The 15760-nt window shown below is 56.4% G+C and overlaps 1 protein-coding gene across 5 annotated transcripts; it reads left to right on the top strand.

Moving 5' to 3' along the window:
• Positions 1-1076: 1076 nt before the first annotated feature.
• Positions 1077-13912, top strand: U2AF1 (U2 small nuclear RNA auxiliary factor 1). 5 transcript variants are annotated; one of them, XM_059164844.1, is made up of 9 exons: positions 1786-1910; positions 4435-4522; positions 7406-7472; positions 8307-8373; positions 11757-11806; positions 11955-12053; positions 12627-12760; positions 12851-12943; positions 13636-13912. In XM_059164844.1, the coding sequence occupies exons 5-9, from the start codon at positions 11777-11779 to the stop codon at positions 13781-13783; spliced, it is 504 nt and encodes a 167-aa protein (XP_059020827.1). In that variant the 5' UTR covers positions 1786-1910; positions 4435-4522; positions 7406-7472; positions 8307-8373; positions 11757-11776; the 3' UTR covers positions 13784-13912. The 5 variants fall into 5 exon arrangements, with proteins under 5 accessions (XP_059020824.1, XP_059020825.1, XP_059020829.1 ...); XM_059164841.1 differs by lacking the exons at positions 1786-1910; positions 7406-7472 and adding an exon at positions 1077-1220; XM_059164842.1 differs by lacking the exons at positions 1786-1910; positions 8307-8373 and adding an exon at positions 1077-1220.
• The last annotated feature ends 1848 nt before the right edge of the window (positions 13913-15760 follow it).

Here is a 15760-nt window from a genome sequence, read left to right as displayed (position 1 = left end):
CCTGCCAACCGGGCCGCGAACCGAGCCGCGAACCGGGCTGCGAACCGAGCCTGCCAACCGGGCCGCGAACCGGGCCTGCCAACCGGGCCTGCGAACCGGCCGCGAACCGAGCCGCGAACCGGGCCTGCCAACCGGGCCGCGAACCGAGCCGCGAACCGGGCTGCGAACCGAGCCTGCCAACCGGGCCTGCGAACCGGGCCGCGAACAGGGCCGCGAACCGGGCCTGCCAACCGGGCCTGCGAACCGGGCCTGCCAACCGGGCCTGCGAACCGGGCCGCGAACCGGGCCGCGAACAGGGCCGCGAACCGGCCCGGGGCTCCTCGCGGCTGCGCCTGTGGTGAAGCGTCCGCCCCCCGCGCCCGAGGTCGACGCGCTCGGAGCCGCACGAGCCCAGCGCAGCCCCAGACGCCGAACACCGCGGCCGGGACGACTCCCTCGGGCGGTCCTCGCCGCAGACGCGCCCGGGGCTGCTGCGTCCGTGGGCCTCCGAGGCCCCGAGGCCGCCCGGCGGGGGCACAGGCCGCGTCCCTCCCCGGAGCCCGCCGGCCGCCGCGGCCCCCACACCGCGGCCCCGGAGCGGGAAACCGCGGCACGTCGGGCCCCGGGCGGCCTTCCCGCGCTCCCGGCCGCCTCCGCCGCGGCCCCCCGGCTCCGCGCGAGCCAGCGCCGCCCCCCGCCGCCCGGAGCCGGCGCACCGGAGACCCCCAGCCCGAGCCCGCGCGGCGTCCAGGAGGCCGGGGCGGCGGGGGCGGGTCTCCGGCGAGGGGAGGGGCTCCGCGCGGACGGGCGCCGGGCCCCGGCTGCTTCTCCGAGACCTTCTCTGCGCGTTCGGCTTCCGGCGGCCCGGGAGGCGCGAGGGGCGCGGGGTCCGGGCCGCGGAGGGCGGCGGCGGCGGAGAGCGCGGGCTCCCGGGCCGAGGGGCGCGGTGCTGGCCGCGCGGGGAGCGCGGGCGCCGGCAGGGGGCGCCGGCGGGCGGCGCGCGGGCTCCCGGCCGAGGGGGCGGTGCCTCCCGCGCGCGGCAAGCCCCGCCCGCGCGCAGGCAACGCCTCGTCCGATTGGCCAGCGCCGCCACGCCGTCGGGGCGGGGCGAGCGTCGTCGCGTCCGGGTGACGTCTCCCGCGGGCGTCGGGCAGGGTCGGCGGCGTCGGCAGCAGTGGCGGCGGCGGCGGGTGGGAAATGGCGGAGTACTTGGCCTCCATTTTCGGCACCGAGAAAGACAAGTGAGTGAGGGCCGCCGGCCGGGGCCCCGGGCCGGGGAGGCGGGCGGGGCGCGCGCGGGCGCGGCGGCGGGGTCGGGCGGCCGCGGGAGGCCCGGGCGGGCGGGCGGGCGGGCGGGGGGAGGGGCGCGGCGGCCCTTCCGGCCTCGGGAGCCGCGCGCCGCCGCCTCGTGGGCCCTGCGCGGGCGGGCGGGCTTCCGCTCTCCGGCCGGAGGCTGCTCCGCGGCCCGCCCGCGGTGCCGGCGACCCGAGCCCCCGCCCCCGGCTCCGAACCGTCTCGAGTTGGGGCCGAAGTTGTCAGCGCGGCCCCCGCCTGCTGCCGCCGCGGGCGTCGGTCGGGCGCGCGGCCTCGGGCCCGCCGTGGTCGTGGTCCGGTCGCTCGGGGCGCGGGGCCGCTGGGCCAGCCTCCGGCGGTGGAAGCCCCGCGCGCGCCGGGCCCGAGGACACGGACGCGAACGAGCGCGACGAACTTGGTGCCGGCTCGAGGCGGGCGGAGCGCGGGCTCGCGGGCTCGGGGACGCGATCCGGCGCGGCGGAGCGCCCGGGCCTCCCCGCTCGCCGCTGCGGCCGCGCGCCCTCCCGCCCGGCTGCTCCATGACTAGCAGAAAGTGCGGTTCCGATTTGACTGTCGCTTTGGGACGTTTCGGTTCCGTGACGGGAGTTCAGCCCGCAGGGGAGGTCTTGCTTCGGAGCGTAAGTCCTGCCTGGAAAACCGAAAAACTGAGCTCTGGTGTAACTGATTTTGGGGTCCGTAGGTACCACGTCGGGTTCTTCGGGCTCTTCAGGGCTTACGTTGCTGTTAAGTCCCTGGGTTTGCCCAGATAAGGTTTCAGTACCCCTTTTTCCAACACGGTGGGGGTTTTAATTATTATTCTTTAAAGATTTTATTTCTAAGTAACCTGGGCATCCAGCGTGGGGCTCGAACTCGCCAACCCTGCGATCAGGAGTGGGTGCGCGGCTCCGGGACTGTGCACCCGTCAGACACTTTACATTGTTTCTGTTTTCCAGGATGCAGGCTATCTTGTAACCTTTTGTGTTGTTGGGAAGAGGGTTTTTTGTTTTTTAGTAGCAAAACCACAGGATACAATCGTCCGTCCTAGTCACTTCAGAAACATTGTTGTCAACCGTAAGTCTGTCTCTGCTGACTTGAAGAGGAACAAAATCGGACGGTGTTCTCAAGGAGCTAGAAGGGAGGGGGGCTTGTCGCGGAAAGGATGATTAAAGTAAAACAGACCGAAGCTTGTTAAGTGCTAGGGAAGGTGGTCGCTGGAAGCACCTGGGAACTTACCTGTAAACCTCATCCTAAATGAATGGGCTCCTCTTCTGGGAAAAGAGCCTGCTCCCAGCTACAAAGATGCAGTGTTGATTTCATCCTTCAGCTGGTAATCGTGCCCTGACTTCTATTCCATGAAGTTTTTCCCTTATTCTTGTAAAAAGCTGCTCCTGGAGGTGCCTTCACTGTGCTGCCAACACTTGAAGTTTAGAGGTTTATTCCAGTAGCCTTTTTTATATTCCTGCTGTAAGAAACCACATTTCAGCCTGGTAGAGCTCTATCATGAGAGGCATGGCTTTAATTTGGAAACAAGATTATTTAATCTAAATTACTCCATAGTCTCATTTCAGGGCGGCTTGAGGGGTTTTAAATTGCAGGAGCCAGTATCAACTCCCAAAAAATGAAGATGATGAGTCCGGCCAACTTCTTTCTTTTTTCCCCAAGCTAGAAGTAAAATGTAGGTGTGTACCAATTAACAGGATTTAGCAAGTCCTACATTTGGAGTTATGGACATTCTCTAAATCCAAGCAAAAGTTCGTTCTCTAACGTTAATCTTCTCCGTGATGGTGGATCAGACTTATTTTCTGTCTCTTCTTTAATTTCAATAGTTTAATAAGTGGGTCACTAAAAGTTTATTACTAGGAAAGTTTTGACTAATACCCGAAGCTCTGATTGAGCATGATGAAATGAAAGCCATCTCTGCAAGTACAGGAACAAAGATTGTTTTAATAATAGAGAGTAGTTGGGTATTGTTCAGGCGGGGCTGTCGCCCATTCTGAGGGATTCTTAAAATAAGCTCTTCGTTTTCAGGGGACTTTCTAAAGATGTAAGTTGTATATTGTACTTAAGTTCCGTAAGGAGAGACTTGTATGATGAGTTTGCAAATCCGTACAGTAATCGTATTCCTTCCCTGATAATCCTGACTTTCCCGTGTTTACTGCTACCTAGTAATAAGTCAGTGGCTGATTGGTACTTGTGAACCATCACATTTTGTTCAAGCCCTTTGATTCTAACTTTGGACCGACTGTCTGGACATAGGTCACTTGCTAAAAAATTGAATCTACGGGGTAACCGTCCCACCTCTGCGAGTCCAATCTGGGGCCCATCCAGTAAGATTTCATACTTCATCACAGGTCTGAGCCAGCGGACGCTGCTGTCGCGATGGCTGGATCGTTAGGTTTGATTTCGTCTGGATCATCCCAGTGTTTGAACAGCAGTAGGAGAGGGCTTTGCGACAGGGACAGAAGGTGGCCTGACGTAAGAACCGACGGAGGAGTTCCCCAATAGCCTGTCTTCAGTGTATTGAAACCAGGAGACTGGCTTGCTTCAGACCTGTGTTTGGAAATTTCCTGTTGGTCTGGCGTCACGAACGAGAGAGCATGGACTCTGTTAGATAATGATTGCATTTAGCGAGTCGTTTTATGAGGCGCACACGCCGTCTCTGATTCTTGGAACAAAGCCAGCTTGGCATTTTCCTCATTTCACAGATGGCTCCTGGGACCCGGAGAGGTAGGGTGCCTTGCCCAAGGCCAGGTAGCTAGTGGGGGGAGTCAGAATCTTAACCCTCACTGTGCCGGCTTGGTGCCCTCGAGAGAGAATTTCATCATAGAACACTAGAGAGCGGATATGTTTTTCAATTAAATTGCATTTTAAACAGGATATTTCATTTAAGAAAAAAACACTATAGAGCAGAATGAGTAGCTGAGAGTCGATATGGATGAGGGGTCCTGGGCTGGGAGTTAGAAACTCTTTGTTGGAAGTAGCGTGCTTGTCAAGAGGCCCGTTCAAGTGATGTTTCCGGAACTGCTGCCCCAGAATGCCCTGTGCCTGGGTGTTCGTGGCGCCAAGGGAGAAGAGTTCGGTAGCATGTGCCGTGGTGTTGGCGTGTTTACACGTGTCTGATGTCTGCCCAGCCGAATAATCAGCTCTTCTTTTCCCTTACAGAGTCAACTGTTCATTTTATTTCAAAATCGGAGCATGTCGTCATGGAGACAGATGCTCTCGCTTGCACAATAAACCGACCTTTAGCCAGGTTTGTTTGTTTTCCTTTCTTTTTTTTTGTTCTCATGTAAATTATCAAAACCTCACGTACTTTACAGAGGCAGTTAATAATGTCCGTGTATCCCGTCGGGCGTTTTTCTCTCTGTTTTATTCTCCATTCATGTTCATGAGTTTGTTCTTCTGTTTCAATGAGAACGAGGCAGCTGAACCACCCCTGGGGGAGGTCTGCGAGACAGGTCCCTCCTCTTTTACAGAGGAGTGATTAATGTTTGCGTGTTGGCTGTGACTGGTCCCTGCCGCCCAGCGCCCCCTCTGCCCCTCCTGTCCCTCTCACAGACGTGGGTCCAGTGGGGTGGCCGCAGCAGCGAGGAGCCAGCTTGTGTTCCAGGCGCTGGTAGAGGCCCTGCAGGCTGTCTGCGCTTTGCTGTCTCCAGGCCGGCGGCGGAGACAGAGCTGGCTGCGGGAGATGCTGGGGCCATTCTCCACAGAGCCCCAGGCAGTGTCAGTCCTCCGATGTCCTGGGACACCCCCGCATTCAGACCCCCAGGCAAGGGGATAGCGAGGTCATTGTGTCAGAGAAACCTTAAAAATGAAACCGAACGTCAGAAGATAGCATTTACCTTCAGTTAGTTGCAGCCACTCTGTTTGATCATTTGAGGGGGTTCCCTGTTAGCCTGAGCTCAGGGCCGCTGTGAGTTCAGGTGAGTCAGAAAGTGTGACACGGGGTAGGTTTTGTTTGGTAATTGAAGAACAGGCAAGGGTTTGCTCCCTACAAGTGATCACTGCTGAGTTAGAGGGAGAAAGCACCTGTAGCAGGGACAGGGACAGGAAGTGTCTGCCCACGTTGATCTGAGCATTTGGAGTTTGAAGACTGCAGTGTTTCCAGACCGAGGACTTCTGAGCTCCTTCCAAGACTACGGCAGGGTCTGAGTGAGCTTCCTCTGAGCCGCTCCATCACAATTGTGTATAGCACCCCTGGGAGCTGCCAGACTCGCCTTTGAGCTCACGTTGTCCTGCTGATGTGTTGTAAACCTCTGTCAGAATAGATACTGGGTTTTTCCTATAAGGATTTAGGAAAATCAGCCAATTGCTCTAAGAAAGGGACATTTGTATATTCTAATTTACGCCCATAGAAAACCGCACAATGTAATGGGTTTTTAGAAACCTTTAGAAAGGGGGGAGATGGCTTCCTTTCCTGCATTAGTCTGCTGATAACGGCACGATTGATATAACAAGAATCTCTCATAACTTACAAATATGTCTCTTTGAATTTCAGAATATCGGAGATCTTGCTTTAAACTTTGTTTACTCTGTTTCTTTTAAGTCCTTTGATTTTTTGGACTAAATCTCCCCAGCTAAGCCAGGGGTCCTAGGTTGGGCAGTAACCAAATGTCTTGAGTGTCCACTGAGTTTTTTTACTTTGGGGGGTTGCTTACAGATGTGGCAGGTGTTGGGCCGAGAGGGAAATGATCCTGGCAGGAAAGTTTTCTTCAAGCTCTCTAGAGACACGGCTTGTGTTCTCTCTGAATCTGATGACCTCAGGATGTTGGTGGGAAGTGAATTTTAGTACAACGGGTCAGAAAGAGAGCGAGTCCGTTAGTGTTGGGTGGGGTCGGCTGTAACGTGTTTGCCTGAGCATCTCGCTCCGACTGGCTCGGCTGGTCCGCTGGTTGCAGGCAATCCTGACCTCCCCTGATTGTAACGGAACGTCGTGGCCCACTCTGAGTGACGATCCTTTTCCTAAACAGCCACTGCCAGATGATCTGTGTGAGACCTAAATGAATTTCTTGTTGAGTAATTGGGCTCCGTGCAGTTCCCTCCCAGCGCGATCACATACACACTGGCGGTTCCTATTGAAAACTGAGTCAGATCAGCTTTGGGAAATACCGGAGGCAGAGAGAAGTTGTCCTGGGGCAGTACTTGATGGCTAGGGGAGGAGGCCATGCGCGGCGAGAAGGGTCTGCGTGTGCGTGTGTGTGAGAGGTCTGGCTGTTAGATGTTCCTCCCCCGGGGGTTTCCCCACAGCAGACCTTTGGGGAGTGCCCACCCAACATTTTCCTTTACATGTAGCTAGAAACGGAATGGCTGCTTCTGTAAAACCACTGAACTGCTTTGGAGCTGTGTTGAGACTGAACCTTTATTTTTCTAAATCACGCAGTTCATTCATTCAGCCTGTAAAACTCAGTGTGGGTTTCTTTTTAAGCTTCTTGCAGTGATGTGGACGTTAAGATTCATGTACTGTATTAGCCTACTAACTTAAACGTGGTTTGTTTTTTCAGACTTGGTTTTAAGAAGAACGGTACAATGTAAGGTTTCAAGTCTGCCTGATCCAGTTTAAAGCACAAGGGCTAAAAGGATTTTTTTCCCTTAAAAGAAGGATCGGAAAAGAACAGATGTTTAAGCTGTTGTATTATGTAAACAGAGGTCCCACCAAGCAAACAGGAGTGTGTCTAGGTGTCCGTGACAGTCAGGACACCCATTTGGTGCGCCTGTTTCCTGGGAGACCAGACAGCTTGATGGACTGCATACAGTTGACTGACGCATTTGGTTTTAAAAAATACAATTTTGTGTGGGGAATATGATTATCACGTGAAGTTTTCGACATCATAGCTTGAAGTATAAGAAAATGTCAGTGTGTTATTATTTATTTTGCACTAAAACACTTGAATAACGTGGGACTACCGAGAATAATGGCTACAGTTTCCTCTTGGTTGCTGGCTGACTTGCCCTAAGTCGCTGCCCACACTCAGTTTTCATCATGTGGTGGTTTGGGTGCGCTCTCAGGGGACGAGCGCCTGCCTCGTGGGAAGCGAGCGAGCGCTGAGCCATATGCAAACAGGTTGTCTCTTTGCAATTGTCTGATACATGCACAGCAGCCGGTAGAATTCCCCTTTTTATTTTTTTTTCCCCGCAGACCATCTTGATTCAAAACATCTATCGTAATCCCCAAAACAGTGCACAGACGGCTGACGGCTCACACTGTAAGTCCCACAGTTGGAGAAATTTTTTTAAAACAATGGTGTTAAAGAGCCCACTCTTAATTGAGACAAATAATGTTGGCTTCTGAGCTGCTGACGTAGAGCTGTTGCAAACAGGACAAGGTGATGAAGGCCTTGGTACCTACAGCAAGAACCTGGTACTTGGCCACGTCCAGGAGGCTGCCGTCGGCACGGGCGCTGGGAGGCCTCTTCCCTGGGTTGACGTTTGTTAACGAGAGGGAAGGGGTCTGTCCCTGCGACACTTGACAGCCGCCAGCATCACTGGTCTTTCCAGTGCCTGAACGCTTGACCTTAATATGAGGTTCTTTCTGTAAAGCCACAACTCTTAGGAATATTTAGGAATCACTAAGGTAAGTTGCCCAATAAGTGTGGGTTTTATTTCACCATTACAATTTTTTCTCTAGGACGTGGAGATCTCATGATATGTAATTATTGTATTTCTCTGCTCCCGTGGTTCTTGTCATCAGCTGGTGCGGGCACTTCCTCGGCTCCTGACGTTTTCTGTAACACGGAGAACCGTCTTGGCAGTAGTCTGCCAAGGTGCTTGTACCCTTACCCGGGGAAGTCCGCAGCGGGGAGTCCTTGCGTCCCATGGACAGAAATACAATATCCGCATATCATGGCATCTCCGTGACGGTGCAGGGTTAGGGCGCTCCAAGACAGCCACCCGCTAAGAGAGAACATCTCTGCTTCGAGAGAAAATAACTTGCTCTTTTTTCAGCACTGAGTCTTGACTGAAGTGATCGCCACAGGAAACCGGTGAAGTGTTTAAATTTAATTTTCCGTAATATAAAGTTGTTGCGTTTTGTATTTCAGACCATTGCCCTCTTGAACATTTACCGTAACCCTCAAAACTCTTCCCAGTCTGCTGACGGTTTGCGCTGTAAGTTCATCCAAGTTCCTTCCCTGGTTCCCTGGGCTTGCGCGTCAGAGCTCAGTGTCCGCTCCGCCTGGTCTGCCGCTGTAGTGTCAAAGACAGCCTTCCGCTAGACATGCCGAGAGCTTTTGTCCACTGACCCCTCGGAAGCCTCTGAGATCGCAGCTCCTGCCCACTTACTTAAGCCATGAGAAGGGACCGGAAGGGATGCCCTCCCTGTCCCACAGCTCAGAGCTGCCGCTCTTGTCCTGGACTGTCCCCCTAGGGGAGACTGTGCCTGGAATTAAGTGTGCAGTTACGTTCTTCCCCTCTAAAGAGCAACAGCATTTAAGTTTCCGGTTAAGAAACAAGTGCTTTGGAAATTATGTTTGAGGTTTTATTATTTCTCATTAGACTCGTTCTTAAAAGTCCATTCTGGCGCTCCCGCTTTAAGTGCGAGAGCATCGTTCCGAGAGCGTTTCCCAAATGAGGGTCCTCCGAGGGGCACGGACCCTCCTGAGTTTTCCTCCACGCCAGCCCTGGGCCAGCTCAGTCTGTAATCAGCCCTTTGGGCGGCCGTCTGCAGCCGCGGGGGTTCGCTTCCCCCACGTGGGCAAGAGGAGGCACATGGGCCCTGGAAGCAGGGCTGCGTGGGGCACTTAGTAGACACGGCCCCCTTCTTCCTGCTTTAGGAAGCAGTAAATTTAAGTTACGAACGTTGTGTTTCCCAAGGGGTAGTTCTTCGAGAACAAGATCTGTGTTCGTATCACTGGAGATTTCAGAAAATTGAAATTTTAAATTTTATGGCTCTTGAGCCGTGGAATCAGTCTGCTCGTCTGGATAAGCAGAAGTGAGTCCCCGGACTCCTATTAAGATCACGGGGTCCGAACCAGGCGGCTTCTCGCTCGCCAGTTTGTTCTGAAGCTGCAAAAATTCATGCGAGGTGCTGTCCACAGAGGCCCTGGATAGCCACAGACCTGAGTCCAACACACCCTTGGCCTGTAGCCCCTTAGCTTATAGGGCGATCTACACGGCTCAGTGTAGTGGTCCCAGCAGCACTGCCCGCTCGGGCCAGCCCCCGACGGGGGGACCTCCCAGTGGTGCACCTGTGAGTGCACGGGTCTGTGGGGGAGGGGCTGGTAAGGTTTTCCTGCCCAGACACTGTCTGTCTCCACACTGATCCTGACCAGTCCTGACCGGGTAGCGGATCATTTGTGTCCCCAAGTGTGATGGTAACAGGATTTACTTGGTAGCCCTTGTTTTAAAATATTTGGTTTTGCTTTGTTTATTTTGTTTTGTTTTGTTTTATAAAGAAACAAGATGAGTAGTTGAAGAGAAATGCTTATATATGAACTTATTAAATAATTTTGGTAACAGCCCTGCCCTGGGATAAAACCAATGAGAGGTTGATGATTGAGTAACAACAGTTAATCATTCTTTGCCCTGATGGTTTACCTGGGGACTACAGATGCTTCATTGACAAAACAGTGTTGGATTAGTTTTCCTCGTGTCTCTCCCTGCGGTTCACGGTGCTCTTGTTGTGCATGTGCTACAGAGTAAAGTTTAGCTGTACCAAATACTCCGATTGTGGGGTCCTGATTCCACAAATTAAATGAAATTCTGACTCTTCAGTTTAAGAAGAAAATCCGCTTAAGCTGATGAACCTGTGGCAGACCTTTTGAGAAAATTTTCAACCGGCCAGGTTCATCCAGTCCCTGAATTTACACCTTTTTGACACACCCTTTCGTCTATAAGTACGAACCCAGTTTAAGGATGTGTCTGTGCGAAACGGGGTTTTGAGGTGCCGGTCTGTAGCATCTGCTGAGTCCCACAGGTGGCTTTGCAGTGGACCGGGTTCTTAATCGCTCACCTCTGTCCTGCCCAAATCACTTGACTGAAAATCTATAAGCTGAGTATAGAGGATAAAATAGGCCCACTGTGGAGCATTTTCAAATGGAACTTTCCAGAAGTTACTAAGCTACAGGAATATCGTTCTCCAGCGAGAGAATAGAAGTAATCACGAGTACAGCAGTGTCCGAACCACCAGCAGAGCCTGATTTTCAACACAGGTAGCACTTTGAGCGTGTAAATGCCTTTTCTCCTCATTTTGTTCTGGTGTGAGCAGGAAATGTAAACATTAAAATCTGCTTCTTCTCCCGACCAGCTGTTCTGTTTGCTCAGGGCTAGATGGCTACAGGGAAGGAGGTTCTGTTCACGATAGCATGTCCATGGGACCGGGCCATCAGGAGGAGGAGTTGTTGCCTAGTGCAACCGAGAGTTTTCATTCTAAAGGAAGCTGGACTCCTGGAAAGTCCAAAATAACTACAGTGCAGGAATCCCCCCTCCCATGCATTAGAAAGTAAATCTCGGCCATTCTCAGAATCCAAAAGTTGAAAGCTCTTGTCCTTGAAGAGAAGGTTTTTCCAGAGAGCTAGGAAACCACTCCAGGGCAGCTCAGTAGCTAGATCCGAGCGCCTCAGCTCCACTCCCTCAGTGGGGTGCGCCAGGTGAGGCCAGGGGTGTGGTCGTGGAAGCGGACAGTTGAACATTGAGCCTCGAAGCCACTCAGCCTTCGTAGGCTCCCAGAGCTGGCTGTGTGGCACACTGGTTTATCGGCCTGCCAGCTTTGTGATTTCTCACATTTAGGTCAAGAGAATTCTAGAATTTGAACGGTAACACTTGGTAGAGAGAATGACAACAAAGACAGAATGTAAATTTGGAAAAGTGTCCACACAGCGGACAGGATTTCACTTAGTGCATGTGCATTACGGAGATAAACTTGATGGAAATAGTTCTGGAGTATGAGCTAATGCTTCCTTCAACAAAGCATTGTAACTTTCCCTTTATGCAGAGGCATTTAAAGTACTGTAACTGAACGTGGTCATTATCCTACTGAGTCTTTATTTATGGTCATTTGGGTTTTAATCGCCTCAGAATTTTATAATAGCATCGTGTGGCTGTTCATCTGTAAAAGAAATCAGTCAGGAACATCAGCTCTTAATCACTTACCCTGATTGCGACTTTTATTTTAGCCTAAGAAAGGGGGAAAAACATCCATGTGATTCCTTGGCCTCTATCTTAAATTGTAAAAGGAAGAGAATTGTTATTTAAAAAAAGTTCTCGAGGGTAAACTCGACCCTTACACTTCCTGAAAACATGGCCCTTTGATGCGGATTAAAACTTGCTGTGATTGAACGGCCAGCAGTGAGACGGTCAGGAGGGGCGTCTAAGAAGCTCCCCGCACGCGCAGGTTCCGGGCGTCCCGCGGGACCGTCAGTTCTGGTAGAACGCAGCTCCGTGGTGTTTCCTCTCTAGATAATCGAATGTGTGTGACTGTAGCAGGCTGAGAGAAACGCAGCGTGGCGGCGGGCCGGGCTCCCGTCTAACCAGCAAGGTTTCTGTGTTCGCAGGCGCCGTGAGCGACGTGGAGATGCAGGAGCACTACGACGAGTTTTTCGAGGTGAGACGCACCGTTGGAAAGGGACCGGCCCGGTCGCCCTCTGTCCCGGGGGGCTTACGTTTTCTCGTTGTGAGAGAAGTGGGCGTGACGTTCGGTTCCTCCTTCATCTTGAGTGTGTCGTGAGCCTTAAAGGCCTGTCCCCCCGCAGGAGGTTTTCACAGAGATGGAGGAGAAGTACGGCGAGGTGGAGGAGATGAACGTGTGTGACAACCTGGGCGACCACCTGGTCGGGAATGTGTACGTCAAGGTGAGAACCGTGCGGCGCGTCCGGGGACTGGGGACTCCTGACCTTTGCAGACTGCGGGGTGAAGACCGCTTGCCCTTGGGTTTCAGCTGTGCGCTTGGAAGTTGGGGTCGCTCCCTGCTGGTTGATTTCAAGGCGCTCAGGTGTTGGCTGGCCGGAGCCCAGGTGTGGCGGCCGCCTGTGGGCGCGGGAGGGGCGCACAGGCCACCGCGGTCCCCGGGGGCTCTTCCATCGGGTCTCCATAGCCGTTCCTGACGGGCTGTGTAGACACAGGAGAAGCTGGTTAATGCGTGTGGTTCCTTTTTCCCGTTTTGTGAAACCCCCGGCCTGCGCACGTCCTCGCATCTGCTCTTTTAATGCACTGAAGTGGGAGGCCAAGGCCATGGGCAGCTGGCGGGGCCTCGCGCCGCCGCAGAGTGCAGCTGTGGGATTGCAGGGAGAGGGTGCGCTGCTCTTCACCTGCTGCGCGGCCCGTCCGCCTCACTTGACCCCCGTGAGCACGCGGCGCGCGTTCGGGCCAGGGCTGGGAGGCAGCTGGGAAAGCGCGGCCGCAGGCAGCTCCCCTCGTCTCCGCAGTTTCGCCGCGAGGAGGACGCGGAAAAGGCCGTGATCGACCTGAACAACCGCTGGTTTAACGGGCAGCCGATCCACGCGGAGCTCTCCCCGGTGACCGACTTCCGAGAGGCATGCTGCCGCCAGTACGAGATGGGGTAGGTGACGGACGGGGTGCGGCCCGCGGGGGGGGGGTTCGGGGGGGTGCGGGGAGCGGTGCACGGCATGTGGGCTCTGCTTCCCCGCAGGGAGTGCACGCGAGGCGGCTTCTGCAACTTCATGCACCTGAAGCCCATTTCCAGAGAGCTGCGGCGGGAGCTGTACGGGCGTCGGCGCAAGAAGTGAGTACCTGCCGTGGCCGGCCGCCCCTGTCCCCGAGCCCAGCATGCACGTCCCCCGCACATGTGGTCCCGCGAGCCCTTGGTGCCTGCGTGACAGGAGTGGGCTTCAGTCCCTCGGCAGAACTGGGCGCTCCTTTGGGGGCTCCTGGTTTGTGTCGGTTTGCTTTGGGGGGACATGGGCACAACCGGGCAGTCTGTGTGTCTGGGCCTGGGATCGAAGCACCCCTCCGGGAGCGCAGCACAGAGACTGAGCCGGGGTGTCCGGGGAGGGTCCCTCGGCCTGCGCAGCTCGCGCTCTGGCCCTGGGAGCTCTCGCCGGTCTCCGTATGCACGCGCTGCCGGCGGTGGTCCCGTTGTCGGCACGGGGGGAGCCCTGCCCTCCCCGCCCCAGAACCGGCCCTGGTGGGGGAGTGTGTGTGCACACAACGTTTGCGTGTGTGTGTCTCGAGCATGGTGGCAGTTCAGCCCCCAAACTTTGGTGCCAGCGTCCCGGAAGTGGGGGCCGTGGGAGGTGACCTGACCCCGATCCTGCTGGGCCCCTCTTTTTCCCCAACGCGGGCCGTGGCTGCGCGGTTTCCCTTGGTTCATGCGTCCCCTCGGTGGGAGACGCGTCCGGAAGTGTCCACCGCTGTGGGTTTCCACCCGGGCTTCGCTGTGGATGCCGCAGTCCCGTTTCTTTTCCTTGGTTGCAGGCATAGATCGAGGTCCCGGTCTCGGGAGCGTCGCTCTCGGTCTAGAGACCGTGGTCGCGGCGGTGGCGGTGGTGGCGGCGGCGGCGGCGGGGGACGGGAGCGTGACAGAAGGCGGTCGAGAGACCGCGAGAGATCTGGGCGATTCTGAGCCGTTTGTACCGTCTGTCTGCCGGGCAGTGCCGTAGTTGATTGACCAGACCAGTTCGTAACGGGGATTTTTTTTAAAAAACAACAAAAACAAACAAAGATGGGTTTCTGAATAAAATTTGTAGCGATACAGTGCCTCGGTGTCACTTACTGCTCGTGCTGTCGGCGGAGGCTGGTCCCCATCCTGACCTGGCTCTGCACGGCGCCGTGGTTCCAAGCGTGGGAGACCCCCGCCCCCATTAAGGGACAGTTCCCCTGGGGCATGGTCAGGCCTGTTGCCCGTTAGGCCTCCATGGTAACCGGCAGTCCGGCGTCTCTCCTCCGAGGCTCCCCGGGAGCCCAGCGTGGGGCAGGGGCCCCGTGCACTCACAGGAGGGCTGTCCGGCCGGCTGCTGCGGCCCACCTCTCGCCCAGGCCTCGCATCTGCTTGCCGGGCCTCTGCAGCCAGGAAGCAGGGCGCTGCCTGAAACCTGGGCGTGCCTGGAGTGGCAGAAGAGCCCCGGGCCCGGCCCTGCACGGGGCGGGCTGCTGCCGCGGCACCATCCCCGAACCGTCTTCGCCGAGAGAACGGCAGCGTGTGCGCTGCGGTGTGACCTTGACTGCTGTCACCGGTTCTGGCCCTCGCACGTCTCAGCCAGGGGCGCTTCCTCACAGGAGGTCACGTCCGTGGCGCACCACGGCATGGTTCTAGGGACCACCCTGGGACCCTGCCCGTCCCCACCTGCTGCTCGGCCTCCGGGGGCTGCCAGCCAGCTCAGGGAGCCCGTGGTCAGCCCCGCTCCTGCGCTCTGCATGGCCCTAGGGACGGTGCATGGGAGGTGGCGTGGGGAGCAAATTCTGCTCACTCCACCAGGATGGGGGTTTTTTGGTTTTTTGTTTTTTCATAAATGTCTGTTTTTATAGAAGGAAACATTTCAGTTTTTAATTTGTTGAGAGTGAGCACAAGCCGCGGGTGGGCCGAGGGAGAAGCAGGCTCTCCCTGCAGGGAGCCTGATGCGGGGCTGGATCCCAGGACCCCAGGATCGTGACTGGAGCTGAAGGTAGACACTTAACGACTGAGCCACCCAGACGCCCCAGAAAGCTTTTGCATTGTTCGTTTTGGACATTTCTAAACCTGCAGGGCCGTGGAGGCTGCCGGGAGGCCCTAGCTGCTTTACGTCTGCGCCCCTGCCCTGCAGACTTGGCCCCACAGTCTGAGAAGAGGCCCTGCCCTGCGCGACTGCCACGGGGCCTCATGTCCCACATTGCCCTGGGGTAGGGTTGGCAGCCATAGGCCTGGCCAGCCCGTCAGGACGCGCGTGCCAGCAACGGGAGCGAACGGGGACGAACGCCTCCTCGGCCATTGGAACGTCCAGCCGGCGTCCCGCGCCGAGACGCGCGAGGGCTCGACCCTCGACAAGCGGGTGCCCACACGGAGGCGGCGCCCAGGAGACTTGCTCTGAGAAGTGCCCCGTTCAGACGAGCAATTCGGGAGGAGGGCCGGGTCCATGCAGGGCCGCATGGCGGAGGCTCCAAGGGCTGGAAAGCGCGAAGCAGACGAGGTGATGGGGTGCCGCCCCGGTCTTCGCCAGGCACGGGGATTCGGACGCAGCCCGAGCACTGCCGCGGGCAGGGACCTGGTCGGGTCGGGCGCCGTCCCAGTCGATGCACACAGCCTTCCGAGGCGCGAGGAAACCGCTTTGGTTGGCGACCACGCTGTCCTGGGGCAGCAGCTGGACCGCGCCGCTGGCGAGCGCAGCAGCAACAGCAGGAAAGGCCGGCGGGCTGGAGGATCGCACCGCCTGCCTCTCGCGGTCCGCTAGGGTTTGCACCCGCCCCACGTGGATTTGCACGCCAGGCCCGGAGCCAGGTGGCCGCTTCTCGGGGCCTCACCTTGCCTCATGCGGCCGGGACCTGGGAGGGTCCCGTCTTCCCCCGGAACACCCCGGGCCTCGTGCCCCATTGACCCAGTTCGGTGCGACTTACTTTTCTGGTAAGA

This window comes from Mustela lutreola, chromosome 2 (assembly GCF_030435805.1).
Source record: "Mustela lutreola isolate mMusLut2 chromosome 2, mMusLut2.pri, whole genome shotgun sequence".
NCBI classification, from domain to species: Eukaryota; Metazoa; Chordata; class Mammalia; order Carnivora; family Mustelidae; genus Mustela; species Mustela lutreola.
This window is presented reverse-complemented; position numbering and strand designations above follow the sequence as displayed.

What these genes read in the sequence shown, in the direction of transcription:
- U2AF1 (XM_059164841.1), top strand. Translation starts at nt 1,177, where the DNA reads ATGGCGGAGTACTTGGCCTCCATTTTCGGCACCGAGAAAGACAA. An exon ending in TTCGGCACCGAGAAAGACAA is followed by an intron (nt 1,221 to 4,434) that starts GTGAGTGAGGGC and finishes TTTCCCTTACAG; the next exon opens with AGTCAACTGTTCATTTTATT. An exon ending in TACGGGCGTCGGCGCAAGAA is followed by an intron (nt 12,944 to 13,635) that starts GTGAGTACCTGC and finishes CCTTGGTTGCAG; the next exon opens with GCATAGATCGAGGTCCCGGT.